This window comes from Myiozetetes cayanensis, unplaced genomic scaffold (genome assembly GCF_022539395.1).
Source record: "Myiozetetes cayanensis isolate MyiCay16 unplaced genomic scaffold, myiCay2020 scf10, whole genome shotgun sequence".
NCBI lineage: Eukaryota > Metazoa > Chordata > Aves > Passeriformes > Tyrannidae > Myiozetetes > Myiozetetes cayanensis.
In genome coordinates this window covers 14,850,490-14,865,510 of record NW_026086605.1, presented here as the reverse complement: position 1 = coordinate 14,865,510, position 15,021 = coordinate 14,850,490, and the positions used below count along the sequence as shown (strand labels likewise).

The 15,021-nt window shown below is 36.1% G+C and overlaps 1 protein-coding gene across 1 annotated transcript in view; it reads right to left on the bottom strand.

Moving 5' to 3' along the window:
- The window catches only part of LOC126652043 (gamma-aminobutyric acid receptor subunit pi-like), a 38,798-nt gene extending 26,394 nt beyond the window's left edge, over nt 1–12,404 (bottom strand). Inside the window, exons 1-2 of the mRNA XM_050338575.1 lie at nt 12,329–12,404; nt 6,460–6,563 (exon numbers count right to left, since the gene is read on the bottom strand). Coding sequence (XP_050194532.1) covers nt 6,460–6,563; nt 12,329–12,384 — 160 coding nt within the window. The 5' untranslated portion in view covers nt 12,385–12,404. The remainder of the gene's footprint in view (nt 1–6,459; nt 6,564–12,328) is intronic.
- Nucleotides 12,405–15,021: the final 2,617 nt, after the last annotated feature.

Genomic DNA, 15,021 nt, shown 5'->3' with positions numbered 1-15,021 from the left:
GTTGACAGTGTCAAAAACTGGGCAGCAGACCAGATGAGGCAGCCAGTTCCTACATTTCCATATGTTTGGCAGAAGTTGTATGTACAATGACAACTTCAGAAGAAATCTACTGACCTTCAAAAGAAAACTAAAGTCAGTCTGTACTGCATTAGTGAAGGAAATCTTCAAAGGATGGCAAAAGATTGCCAAAGGGAGTGCCTTGTTACAGTGATGGCTGTGCAATCTAAGCTTTAACTTTCACTGAAATGTATGTACAGAGACTGTGCCTTTATGCACTTTATAGATATTCTTAGTGATCCCATATGGGAAAGAAGCCAGAAGAGTGGCAGACAGCATACCTAAAAATTAAGTTTGGAACACTGTAGTAACAAAGTAAACCGTCACTGTGTCCAGTGTTCACCTACTACTGAAATCGATCGGCACTATCAATAACTTGCAGTGCTGAGCTGTTCATATGAGCTCTTTTTCATTTAGTTTAAGAAAACATAAAACAATTCTGACATTCAGAAATACCCCAAGAGGGATGGCTTTTCTGTAAGAACATCTCATCTTTTCAGCAATACTGGATAAAATGCTGCAACGCTAACAGAGAATTAGAAGGAAAGTTATCACTAGAATAATTTATTATAGTTTCTAAAAAACTGATCTTGTCTCTCCAATCCCCAGCTTTGCTTTGGTTTAGAGTATTATGGAATTCTTACATAAAGACAAACATTATGCTTAGATTTTTTTTGAGCATTTAACTTCCCACCACAAGATATTTTTCATGACAAATATTTACATTAAGAAACCAGACAGATTAAGAGAGGCTTTCTGACAGATCTCAACTGTAATTCTTGATATCAAGGCATCAAAAGACAGACCCATTTCTAGCAGGAATCAACTTCAATCCTATTTGTTCACATCAATAATCTTTAGACATTGATGTTGCTTCACTGGTACAGTTTGTGGACAAGACAGAAATTGGTGGAGACTTGTTAAATCACTTGTCAAAAACCATATTTCAATACAGCCAAATGCAAGAAATTAATGTGGAGACAAATAATGCAGGCAGTACACACTGGATAGGAAACTATCTTGGCAAGCAGTGCCTTTGAAAAGGATTTAGAGGTTGTCACAGCTAATCATTTCAACATGCTCTTTCCATCTTATGCTTTGGCAATTAGGAGTAAGGCACACAATTAAGCTATCTTGCAGTCTATTCTGTATTGGCAAGACTGTTACAGGATGACAGTGACAAAACTTGTTTTCCACATTTGAAAAAAAAAAATATGCAAACAGCAGATAGAGTTCACGTGACAGAGAGAAATATTCCAGAAGACAGGAAATTTGGAAGCTTAATATCAGAGCTTGTAACATAAAAATCAAGGAACATCATTTACACAACTCCTCAAAGAGAAGTCAGAGTTACTTCTCTGACTTGTCCATTGACTTGTCCAGTGTCAGAAAATGGATCTAGTAAGTTTGTTTGGCAAATCAAAGCAAGTTTATGGAAGCTAGAGACAACATGAAACTTCAAATAAATTGATTCTTTTTCTAACTGAACTTAATCACTGTTGGAAAGTTAGAGCCTCCAGAATTTCGCATGTAGGGGCTGAGGGGCAGAAAAACTCTAAACCAAAATCCAAACTGTCCTGTATGCAGGAAGCTGGGTTTGGTGGCAGTGAGTCTCATTGTGTCTCTCAGTTCCATGGAAAAGGAAGGAAAATCTACATTATCATCTGCATGCTGAAGTTTACATATTCTGGGCTTTTTGCCTTTCTCGGACATTGGCTAAGTGGGACATAAAATACTCTTTACATCATTTAAATCCTCTTTAAATGATGATTTTTGGTATTTCTTTCTCACGTACTCTGTCAGCTTCCCTGAATAAATCAAAGGGTGTTAGACACAGCTAACATTGTGATATCTCTGGGTCTCTCAGGGGGTATTTTGTACACTTCTGAAGACTAAAAACCCTTCATCTAAATAAATTCATAGAACTTAATATAAACAGCATTTGAGGAAAAAAACCCCATGATCCCTGGTCTTACACACAAGGTTGGACTCATAGATGTGATTTGCTTTCATTTAAAACTTAAGACCACGAAATGTATTACTCATTACAAAGCTATGGAAAATAATCTTTTAAATGTGATTTAGAATAACTGATTTAAGCATGACACCTTTCTACACCACTTGAAAGCAGTTTCCATATTCAAATGTACTTAGCTGTGACCTTTTCTTAGTCTCTCTCTTTTTAATTAGAACACTTAAATTATCACGTTCAATCACAGAACAAAATCTATTTGTATAAAATTATTTACAACATTTTATGCATCCTTTAACAACTCTATGAACCTGATCCAAGGCTCACTGGAGTCAGCAGGAATTACTCATTAATTCAGAGAGGCTTGGCACAGCACCTAAAGTTATAAAATTGATCTACACAGCAGAAAACCTGAGGTTGAAATCAACTTGTATGGCTGAGATAAAATGTTAGGGTTATATAGCACATTTAAGGGAAATAACTGCACATTCTTAAATCCCTTATGCCAGCTTTTCTATATAAGAATTACATATATGTCTAACAGGATAGGATGGATATGGTATTGAGGAGCAATATCTACTAACATTAGTATAGGAGTATTTCACATTCCGGTCAAAAGAATGGCTAAAATTGTTCTAGATTAGGTAATTTTTTTAAATTTCACTATTAGAACTATGTGTTCAGTTTATGAAGACTTGCTTGATGAATAAGCTCTAAGACAGACACTAAATGTTATAGATAAGAGAACACTTTTCAGAGTAACATTCAGATGAGGGCAGAGCTAAATAACCACTTCAACTGAGATTCCTCTGTACTAAACAGTGTGTAAAAGTACCCCTCGTGATTTGGCAACTGGTGTGTGCCACCCATGGTGGACAAACATAAAGCTCTCAGACAATTTCACTTGTCTGCAAACCTCTGTCCTACTAAGACTGGCTTCAACTAATCCAACTTTGGGCACCTAATTTGGGTGCTTAGAGATGGAAACGAGAGTCTGTGTTATGCATAAGTGGGAACACTTGGGTAGCAAGAGCCTGAAGGGTGACTATCACAGAAGGAGATGACTAAAACAAGTTGAGATTAATCCAGACTTAAAATCTAGAAAAGCATTGGTTTCAATCCATGCAAGGAGAGAAGACAGTTTTTATGTTGTTTTGCACGGTCACTGGATTCAAATGAAAAATATCTTTGTGGTCCCCTTGTTAAGGACACTAGCTGAGCTGTATGTGCTTGGGTAATTTCCAGTCATCTGCCAATCTCAGCACATAAGGACTAAACACAAACTAATATGCTCATAAGCATTTATGAGCTGCAATGAAATTGCCTTGACTAGTAAATATTTCTGTTTGTTCTGGCTTTAGGATAAAGAAACTTTCATTTTATGATCATTTATTTACACCTAATGCTTTCTTTTCAGGACTAAATATTAAGGGGTTCAGTGTCCCTTATTATGTTAGAGTATGATTGTATCTTGGCAGCATGCATCAATTCTAAAATCTCCATTTCCTGACTGAAGAAAATTTTCAAGGGTAAATAACTTTGAAATTACTTTGAATTATGTTATTCTGAAATTCAAGCTAACCCCTGGCCCTCTCACACTTGATAAAAATCACATTTCAGAGTTCCACTATGACTAGCTAATGTTAAGCTCAAAGAACTGTAGATGCCAACAAATAATACCATCTAGTTTTATGATAAATTTTTTCATTCATATTTATAAGTGCATATCTAACCCATAGATTAACACAAATATGCATATTGTTGAAAGCAAAGGGATCTTGGCCTAAAATAAAAAAAATAATAAAAAAAGAAAACAAAGTGTCTTAAGAAGGCTGACTTTATCATATTATTTTTGGATATTTCTGCATATCAACATACACGTATTAGTTGCCCATATATACAAATCCTTTCATGCATTACAGACACCAAACATAGATCTTCAGATTAATATGCATATCCATCCTTTTCATATTTCTAGAAATACAAGTTTGCTTCTCAGAGTATATCAGGACTGAGCAGGCTTCTATAGTAGCTGATGAACTCCACCAGAATACCCCACTTTATGTTTTTATCAAGTATTTGTTCATTAGCCTACTCAAATCTAACCAGCAGTTTGATCTTAAGATCCATCTCTAATTAGTCAGTCTCTTACTATTAACATGCAAATATCATACTAAAGAAATTAAGGATTTGGGGGGAATAGGGCAGGGGAAAAGTCACAGAAGAGATATTAGTGCCTAAATTGATACTCTGTCTTCCACAACTCTTTGACAGCTGTGCTGCAGCCATTGATATAAATCTGGGTAAAGCCAGTTCTATTGAAATCTTTCTAACAACAAATAGACACAAGGTATACCAGCTGCAGACAAATAACCATATCCATATAAAGAAGGAAAATATTACATGTAATAAAGGTAGTACAGCTGTGGTCACACAGATAAGTATAATCTGCAGGTTTGTTAAACTGAGAATTTGGGTGGTTCACTAGCTCTGCTTCTGTACCTGAATCGCATGAGAGGTGCAGCCCACCTTGCCAGTAACAGAGTGGCTAGGACTGGACTGATACCACTTCCCACCCCAAGCACATGCCTCTATCACATGGAAAGCAATTCCAAACGATCTTGCTAAAAGCTACAGGTGCAAAAACATGGATGAGCATTTCCTGACTTATCCTAAGGCAAATTATTCCTACAAACTTATTTCTCACAAAAGTACCAACCGTGCATTTAGAAAGGCCATCAGTAAAATGTACTTTTTCAGAGTGTCATCTCACTCCTTCAGCACTAGGGCTAATAAAGATCCATCAAAGATTTCTGAGGCAGTGTTTGCATGCCCGAGCTGCAGTGAGCATATGCAGCAATGCTGGCACTGTCTGGAGGTGCTAGACTGGTTTTGTGTGACCAAGACTTGATCAGTGCTTGAGCTCCTCTGGGATTTTCAGGCAAACAGAGTGTCCTTAGCATCTCTCTGAACAAAACATACAGCCAGAAAAAAGAACTATAAACTTCCTGCAATAAAACAGTTGGGAAAAAAAAATGAGGAAAGAAAAGGGAGATTTGTAACTCAAAAGTGTTTTACTGTTGGTCTTAATTGCTATCCTAGGATTTTTCAATGAAACTCTACTGTCTACCAAAGCACATGAATCATAGCAGTGCCAATGAATCTCTTCACTAACATGAAGTAATGAATAAAATATATTAATGGCCACTGAACACAGTTATTTTACATTATGAATTATCTGCAGTGAGAAAGGGTTAGTTTATTTATTAGAGTTACTTTTATATTTCTGAAAAGCTCCTTAGAGTATTAAATATTTTATAGCAGTTCTATCATCAGCTGAGGTGATTACCATAAAAATGAACACATGAAATAGTTTTCCTTTCTCCTAAGATACAGAGATATCTTAATATTTTTATGAAACAAATTCAGAAATTGTACATGACGTAGAATACCCATATTGAACCAGGTATTTAGATAGCAAGAGGTAACAGTATGGTTTGAGAAACTCTTTAGTCAATTATTTTAAGCAATATATAAAGGGATATAAAAATAATTTGAAACCTTCAACATTTCTGAATATCTAGCTTAAGAACTACTGCCTAGCATTGAGTCTACAAGTTTATTTTCTGACAGTCACATGGTGTTGAGCATCTTTTTAACATTCAGAATATTTTCTTCTTCAGAATTCTGCAGTTTCTCCAGAAAGATCTTCATGCCACCTCACAACTCTTTAGTATTTCTGGTGTATGCAACAGCCTGACTCAAGCTAGGAAGATGTTTGTCACTGAGACTCAGTGTCCAGCTGACTGCACTGCAGGCCAGTAAAATCAGCCTTGGTGCAGCAGACTAAGTGGATCTTCCAATTTGGGGACTATCGCCTTCTGATGCAGGGAACTGACATTTTCGATTCATTTTCCCCCCATAGTTTTGCAGTAAATCTGTCCAGTGACCTTTATGACCTGAGGCAAGAATCATTTATTAAATAATTCTCCTGCAGTCTTATAGTTGATGCATATAATACTTTGAATAGCAACAAGATTTGCCGTTGCTGTTATGAACAGTTTGATACATAAAGCTTTCTAATCTTTAATCAAAGGTTTTTATAGTTATTGTTTAGGAAGTCAGAGGAAATTATGCTTTTAAATAGGTAAGATGTTACAGCTATTTCATAAAGACATGCAGAATGATTGTCAAGCTTCTGAGTCTGGAAGTTCAGCTTGTGAATGCCTGGAATATACAAGTTTCACCTTGGGCCACAAAAGCTATTACACTCTATCTCACTGTATCATAGAACATGTATAGCCAGATCAGTCTCTGTCAAACATTGGAGGAAAAAAAGTACAGAAAAAAACCCATTTGCTCTCACTGCTGAGTTTTAAACACCACATTATGTTATGGCTCAGCCTTATTGAAAGAGCTTTTCTACTTACTATCAAAAAATGGACGTAGATACTTGTTGTATCCTTTTATTATTTTTTGTATAGTTGGAGGTAGAATTTCACTTTTTCCTTCAGCTTCAGGAATTTGCATTGACCTAAAAGCAATTGAAAATTAGGAGGCTTTAAAAAGGCATTATCAATTATGGCAGAAATGACATTCCAAGAAAATGCTGTATTAGTTTCAAGGGTACTGCTGATTACTGCCCATCAGATAACATATTATGAAATAGATGCATGTTAGCATTTTACAGCACTGTAAAAAAAAAAAAATTCCAGAAAATATCAGATTTCATAATCGACATTAGTCTCTTACTAGAAAAAAATATCACTTTTATACCCTGAAGTCTATTGCTTCTTTAAATTTTATTATTTCTTAACACTTCATCTGAGAAACAATCTTCTTTAATACTTTATCTGTAAACAGAGCATTATTGTTATAATCTAGGAATGTAGAAGAGATAATGACTGTTTATTTCAGTATTTAAAATTAAGCTTCTTTTTATGTAATAGATACATTACATTTAGCTCTCAGAGAGAGATAGAAACCAACGTCAGACATAAGTGCATACAAACATTTAAAATTCTGCTTTTACAACACAATTTTTAAATAGGTTATAGAAATAATCCTGTCGGGGAAAGTCAGTGAAGCATAATAAGAATCCAAATACCTTGTTTTTTCCAGCTACAAATACAATCCACAGAAGTCAAACATAAAGAATTACAAACCCCATTTCTACCCTGGGGCCCTTGCAACAGTCCCAGGGGTGGTTCGTGACATGCCAGTTATTAGATAAATGAAGAACCTAAGGAGGATGTATAGAAAATTGCAATTCTTTACTCAGACTCCCTCAAGATTCATTTTTATAGATCCCTCTTCACCTTTTATGGGCTTTAATGGTTAGCAGCTGTGGAGGGACACTTGTGGACATGAAGGGCTGTTACACTGTAGGTAGCAGTCCCACAGCAAAAGATAATATAACCTCACTCTTAATTTCTGCCTAACCCCTAAGGTGAGCACCCCAAGACTATGAGCAGGCTGTGCTCTTCGTTAATTAAAACACAAATGGTAATGACCACTTGTTGCCAGTGATTTGAGAAGAGTGGGGTATGCATTGTGAAGGTGAGAAGCAGAGAACTGACTGACTCACTGAGGTCCAGCTGGCTGCAAGGAGAGCTATTGTCTCTGCTGATGGAGGGCAGCCCCCTACATATTTACCAAGAGAGGGGATCTATATTTTTTACTTCCTTGCATGAGAACTGACTGGTCCCTACAAGTGACTAGCTCTACCCCTTAACTCTCCTACAGGAGGTATCAAGAGCTGTAGCTGTGGTGGTTTGGCCCTGGGGAGAAGAAATTAATAGCTAAGGGGATACCAATGTTTTGTGGTCTTTCTTAATACTGCTAAATCCTCCCTGAATTCCTCATTCCCAGCTTTTCCTAGAGCTGCTCCTGAAAAGTCCGCTTGCCCTTCTGCTTTATATTTCTGGGTCTTCTGTAGCATGCCAAAACTTGATCTTTTGTTTTTAATTTTACTCTGTTTCTGAGAAAGTTTGAGTTGTTCTGTCAGGAAACTGTGGTTTTCATCCACTAGGAATAATCCAGTATCTTAAACTGGCAAAGCTTAAATGCTAAGATGATCTCACTGAATTCACGTGGCCAGATCACACTGTGGTTTTAGATGTGGTGTCCACTGGCCTGAAGTGCTGCTATTGCTGTGTAATTTTCTGCTCATCAGACCCTATTCCCACAGAAGTAGCTGTTTTTCATTAGCTGCCTTGTTATATATAGATATTTGAAAAGTCCTATATTCTCCCTTAAATTTGTCCCTGTTTTTTTTATTTCTGTATTGCTACAGAACTATGTTATTACTTTACTCAGCTTTAAGAGTAGTCTTGAGTAATGCCAGCATTGAAATAATGGAAGTTTCTCCTCTAAGTTTTGTCCTAAAGAAACAAACACACCTGAATTTGAAATGTGAATATAAATAAAACAACCTGTTTTATGTTGCACAAAGACGTTAAAATTAGAAGTGTACTCAAATGTAATTAATCTCTTAAATACTTGCAAGTATTTATCTATGCTTTTGTAATTTACATATAAATTTTAGCTATGTATTCAGCGATCTGCATGAATTTAATTTCACAGCAGAACTGGATTGTTCTTGAATAAGTCTTACACAGTGTAAAACATTAAAGGAAAACATGTTTCTTCTCCACTGCAAGGGAATACTATTATTCTGCTGATTATTATGCAATTGTAGAGAGCTCTGATTCATTATGTTTAAATGCTATTTTCTTAAATATAGATTTAACATTTTTTATGCGAGTCCTTCCCTTAAATCACCTGAGGTAATTCATGATTCCCCTCATTAAAACATGTGTAGCTTCATATCACAGGTCTTCTGAGTTTTATGCTTAAGTAAGAACTTGTTGGCTTGGGAAAGCTGTTGTGCAGTAATTGAGGCTCTGAATTAACGAGGCACTGTCCCTTGTGTGCTATTTGGCCATACAATCTTTGAGAAGACCTATAAGCCAGTAAGTAAGAGGAACATGATGCCTCCTAAATGTGTGTGGTGTTACCATCCTGGTAACTTCAGGGATGCTCAGAAGCAGAATGTCAGTGTTGAAAGACAAGGAATCTACTGAAGTTATGTGCCTTAGGGGGTTTGGCTGTTCTGCATTTTAAGGGACGATGCTCTGTGTCCTTTAAAGTGCTCTTTGATTCACATCCTCTCTTCAATGCTAAGCAAGAGCGAGCTCACAGCTGCAAACATTCGCAAAGCATAAAAGTAAAAGCTGAGACTCCTTCCACTTGTGCATGAGCATCTTCTTGTCCACGCATCTAAGCTTCTCTTTTAAGCAGTATTTCTGTTGTTATATTTAACCATATGTTTTATAGTTAAATGAAGATGACGTTTTAGCTTTCTTCATTTTCTTAATGTATGTGAGTACATTGGCATGCATTTAAGTATGGAATTGCTTTGAAACAGCTGTTCCAGCCACTGAGGAGAGAACGTGCTTTTACAGAACAAAACTGAGTATATTTGTTTGCTGGGAATATCTCTCCGTTCTGGGCTGTCAGTGTATAATAAATGCTTTAACTCATCAGGTTCAATGACCTATGCTTGCTTTCATAAAATCTGAATTGCAATTATTTATTTTCCCTAGTTATTCTTATGGCTCAAAAACTTAGTATTTTTACGGGCTTGGCTATACCTGGAATGTACAACAACTGCTTGTTATTTAAGACACTTTCAAGTTACCATCTTAACAGAATGGGGTAACTGGAGGGGATAAAGGGAACATTTGCCGTAAACCACAGTATATATCACCACTTCAAGCAAAAGTACAGTCTAGACACATGTACGAGAATATTTTTCCTGGCTATTTTTTGTCAGAATTTATGTATCATGGAAGAGACAGAAACACCTTAGAACTGAGAAAAGATAAACAAAATGCCAGATACAGTCTGAGCAAGCTTTTGAAGCACTCCCCTCAGGAAAACAAGAATAAAGAAAGCTTTTTTTCGGGCAATTCACTGACAGGCGAAGGGTTTACAGATGCAAATATAGGTGTTACTTCTGGTTTCATACTTGCACTCGATAAAGGTTTTTTTATGGTCTTTATAGATAAACTGTAGCAAAATCTACTATATCACTGATTAATTCTCTGCAAAGCAGACAGTAGTGTCACAATTTTTTTGTTAAATGGTAAGGCTGAAACTGTAGCATTATGTTATGTTACCACCTACTAGATACAGGAACAAATACTGAAGTGACATATGTACTCTTAAGCTCAGCAAAAAAAAAAAAAAAACCACCACAGAATTTTCTATCTCTGGCTCCATAAACCCTGGCTAACTTTCTTTAATTTGAAAACACTCTTTCTGAAACAAATGGGAGCCCTTCTTAAGACCAAACAGCATACATTTACTTAAGCTGATTCCTGATAATGATTTGAACTGCATGTTCTATTGGCTGCTCAGTTAAATTTGCCTCAATTTTTTCATTTCTACTTCTTAAAAATATTTAAAATACTTCTGGGCTACTAATACTAAATGGTATTAAATTATTAATACTAAAATATGGTCCCTTGATGTGATTGTAATGTAATTTAATGTCAAGTGCTGAAAATAAAGTTAAGAAGTCTCATTCAGGAAGGGAGAGACAGAAAGGGGAAAAAATGCCCAACCCCACAGCATTAGTGATTATAAAGTACTCACTAGAGGAAACTCTCTTCACACATTAACCCGAGCTTATACAGATGGATTATCTAAGAGACCACTTGGGGAGAAATCATGGCCCTTGCTTTGGGTGCACCTCAGCCCTTGGATATTGCTCAGAAATATTTCTGTGTTTCAGTGCCAAGCAGGATTGGTTTTGTTTTAAACAGCACTTTCACAAACCCCTCCTGATTTTTGTGCTGGAAAAAGGCATTTGCATACCTAAGCATCATCTTGTCTGTGTGGTAACCAAGGGACAGAGCTGTTTCTCTGCCTGTGTTTGGATTTGGGTACAACAGGACCACATCAGCTCAATGCAGTGTACTTGTATCCAAGCTAAACAGGTGTTGTGCATGCATGTGACTCCCATGGACACCACCCAGGAATGAACTCTGTGCTTCTGGATACTCAGAGCCATATGAAGCTACAAGAGAATTCACAAAGTCTGTCTGATAATAATGAAGCCAACTATACACCACAGGCTGAACTGCTGGGGGAATTTTGCCTCCTTGTTACTTAGATGCTTCTGAAATGTTGTTGACCTCTTAGCAATGTTTTATTATCGTTAAGCCATGAGTCATCTCGTTATTACAGAATGTGGCAAGTCACAGCTGATGAGGAAGGAAGGTGGAATTAGAGCAAACGTGTTTTCTGGACAAAGATCTCTCTATAGTACTGAGAAAGGTGGGGGAAGTAGATACTTTAAACTCCCTTTCAGCAGACTGTTCCACCTGCCCCCACAACTGAGTGGAAGTGTGTTTGCACATCCACTTGAGCTAAAGCTCAGGCTGAATCTTATCTTGAGGAATTTAGTGGGAGATGAAGTAGGTTAGGCAATTTTAGATAATAGAATTGGCTCACAGGCTTTAAATACTTCAATTGAAGCTGATGGCGACAATGTTTAACCTGTCCATGCTTACATTTTCTTATTAGAATTACTTAAAAAGAATATTTTCCCCCATTTTCATAGCAGGAATATATTTTAAGTGCTCCATTTCTATCTTAAGTTTTTTTGTCATGGCAACTGCACTTTTAGAAGGGTTGCACGTACACAGAAGGGATCATTTTCACTTTCCAGCTTAACACAACTCAGATTTCCTGAAGACTTCACGATTTCATCAACAGAGAATAACAAAACAGTATTTTAAAGAGATAATTCTTTCCAAGACACTCTCCTTTTAGTGCACAATTATGATTTTATTATCTCAAGCTTGTAGTAAATCCAGGTGGACTGTGTGCTTCTGTCCTTGGGCAGGGTACTATGCTACAGGCAAGGACCTTGTGCTCGTCTAAATTTGTTAAGCATCTGAAATGATATTCACACTCTCTACCCAGTAATTCTTCATTTAATGGATCATTTGCTCAAGTTAAATTTCATTCTTTTTTTTCCCCATCCATGTTTCCAATTAAAAAAATCTGTAACTCAGTCCAGGCAGCTGAGATTCATGAAGTTCAGTTCTGTATTTCTGTTATTAATACCCTGGTTCTTTAATATTTGTAAGATAAAAGATTCCACTGTCAAGAGGATTTAACTTTGTTACCTGGTCAGATATCTTTTTAATTATAAGTAAATTTATTATAAAATAACTGATAGTATTATATATTAAGAAATAATATTTTTTAGCAAATACTTCTTACCTATAAAGGATCAATAGAAAAAGGGCTCTCAGAGCGCAGCACTTATGACTGCACATTGTCACAAGTTGTTTCAGAAGTTCTTGTAGATCCTGAAAACAAAAGGTGCAGAGGTAATGTTTTACAACATATTTGCATTTCAAATACACTAATTTCCCAAGAGTTTCATCACTTGTATCTTGAATAGCTTCTGCTATAAACACATTGGTAAATATCTACATCAATTAGAAAACTCTCAAAACTTCAAAAAAAGAGATGCCATCAGGACTTATTTAACTTACCAATAGTAGATGCATTCCAGTAAACTACAGCTCCTTCATTTTTGCCTCTGTCCTTTAAATATTAAGACAATTGCTAAAAATATAAGTATATATAATATATATAAATATATTAAAAAATAATGTAATCATGTGCAGGAGAATTGTAAACACTGAATTTTGACTTTTCTATTCAGGCTTGTAAATGAGTGCATCTCTGGCATATCAGTGCACTCCCTGTAATGGAAACACATAACCCCATCACAGAATACAGAGCTGTGTAAGAGCAGCATCTCTGGTTCATGGGTAATATCAATACCTGTGATATGTGACTTTGGCAATCTTTTTGTTAACGAGAAAAAATTAAATTATATGCTTCTACTTCTAGCTATTAAAAAAAAATCCTTTGACCTTATATAAATAATCATACATAATCATCCACATTCATGAAAATGTTTGGCCGAGGCAAGATGTTTTCTTCTGAATGGGATTTCTTTGCTTTTGTCAGTATGATTCACATCCATAATGGTTATTTTAAGTAATCTGTCAGCTCTGTAATCCATTTCTGGATGAAAAGAGTATCAATCCATCATTTAATGCAGTCATGCAACAGATCTAAAATTCATAGACTGTGCATGCTTTTGCTATATTTCATTGGAGCAGAGAAATGTTATTTTTCAGGCTTGCTTCAAAACTCTAAAAAACTCCACGTGACAGGAATGTTACCTACCCAGAATCTGCAAAATAATTTTTAAATGTTAATAAATAAAAATCAAATATCTGTTGCAGGTTTTAGGAAGGGACAATCAAACATAATGTTTTCAGTGTCCAGAACTAGTTTTGCAGGAGTACCTTGCAGTTTAATTTCCCAATAAATTGCTAATAGTAAAGAATTTGAAGCTTCACAACTTCAAGCTTGTTTCACCATCCTTTAGTAACTGATGCAAAATGTTAGCAAAATTTTTAACCCCAAAGTAATTTTCTGTTCAGTCTGTAGTTTTAGTAAGAGTAATACTAGTGGTATTTACTTAAATTAATGCCATGTGAATGGTATATGACTTTTATGTAACAGTGAAGTGACAAAATGACTTGTTAATGTCTCTAAAGAAAAGGAAAAGCCATTTAAGTGGCTTTTTAAACGAGTAAACATTCTCAGCATCTTGGATACTTTAGGCATACACCAGCCTGATAAATATTAATGTCAAAATAAATCATACACTCCTCCTGACTTCCACAGAAAATCATGCATGAGACATTAAGAGAGCTGGTAATAGGAAAAAACAGCACAAATGGGCAGATGGTGTTGTCAGAACATTGCTCTCTACATGCTGATTCTGTAACACTCCTAGTGCAGATCGTGGGATCTCTTTTGCGTATCTCATTTTGGGCTTGGATGCTTTCTACATTCATTATGTTTATCTCACAGGAAAATACGCTAAAAATAAAAAGCCTCTTACTGAGTTTATAAGTACTTCATAAAGCTGCTTTTATATTTAGCTTTTGAATTGCTACTATGAGCTCCTAATATGTCTGAAGATCCTTTATAAACAGATTAAGGGAACCTATGGATATTTCCGTACTTGTTTGGTTTTATCTTTTACAGTACTGAAGATCAAAAGGAGTGGGCTGATTACTGATTTCTTTCTAAAGCAGCTGGTTTACCTTCAGATCTTGACCAACATATAGCAATTTTATGGGAGGATGGGGTGGAGAATTTTTGGTCTTTAACATATGAAAGGTCAAATCCACACTACAGTGCAAGGATTACTTTTGTATCCTCAGGAAGAGAGAGTGTGGAAATAACAGGAAGGAGAGCATCTGTAATTTCTATGTAAGAAATACTAATCAAGAGATCTAATTGCCATGTCAGCTGGCATCGCATCACGGCAAAGAGACACTGCATGCCAGTCAAGGAAGAAAACTGGGTAGATATTGAAGTCTTAAGAGGTTTCACAGCTAATACTTAAGCTGGATATATAAATCACTGCTGCATGTGTGTACACGCTTGCATGCACGCACACATTTTCTCTGTTGCCCCTTTTTTTATGGGGCTTACTGAGCTGGTTTGTTCTGTTGAAAAGCCTGCCTCTTGGCATGTTTGCACATCTGGACCTTTCCTGTCATGCATTTCTTTGTCAAATACTATACATTCACAGCAGGATTACTTCTTGCTTATGTGTACCTATGTAACTACTCATATTTAAAACTAGTTCAGCAGAACCCATATTATTTTCCTCTCTCCGAGAGCCTAGAAAAATACACATAACCTGTTTTCTGCATAGAATATTGAGCCATTTGGTTTAACTAGACAGACTTCATGATGTCCAGATTATTATGTATATATTGACACATTTCATGTTCTAAACATATCATTAAGTAATTGAGGTGAAGGTAAAAAAATCTGCCCCAGTTTCTCATACAATGAGACAACAACACTTT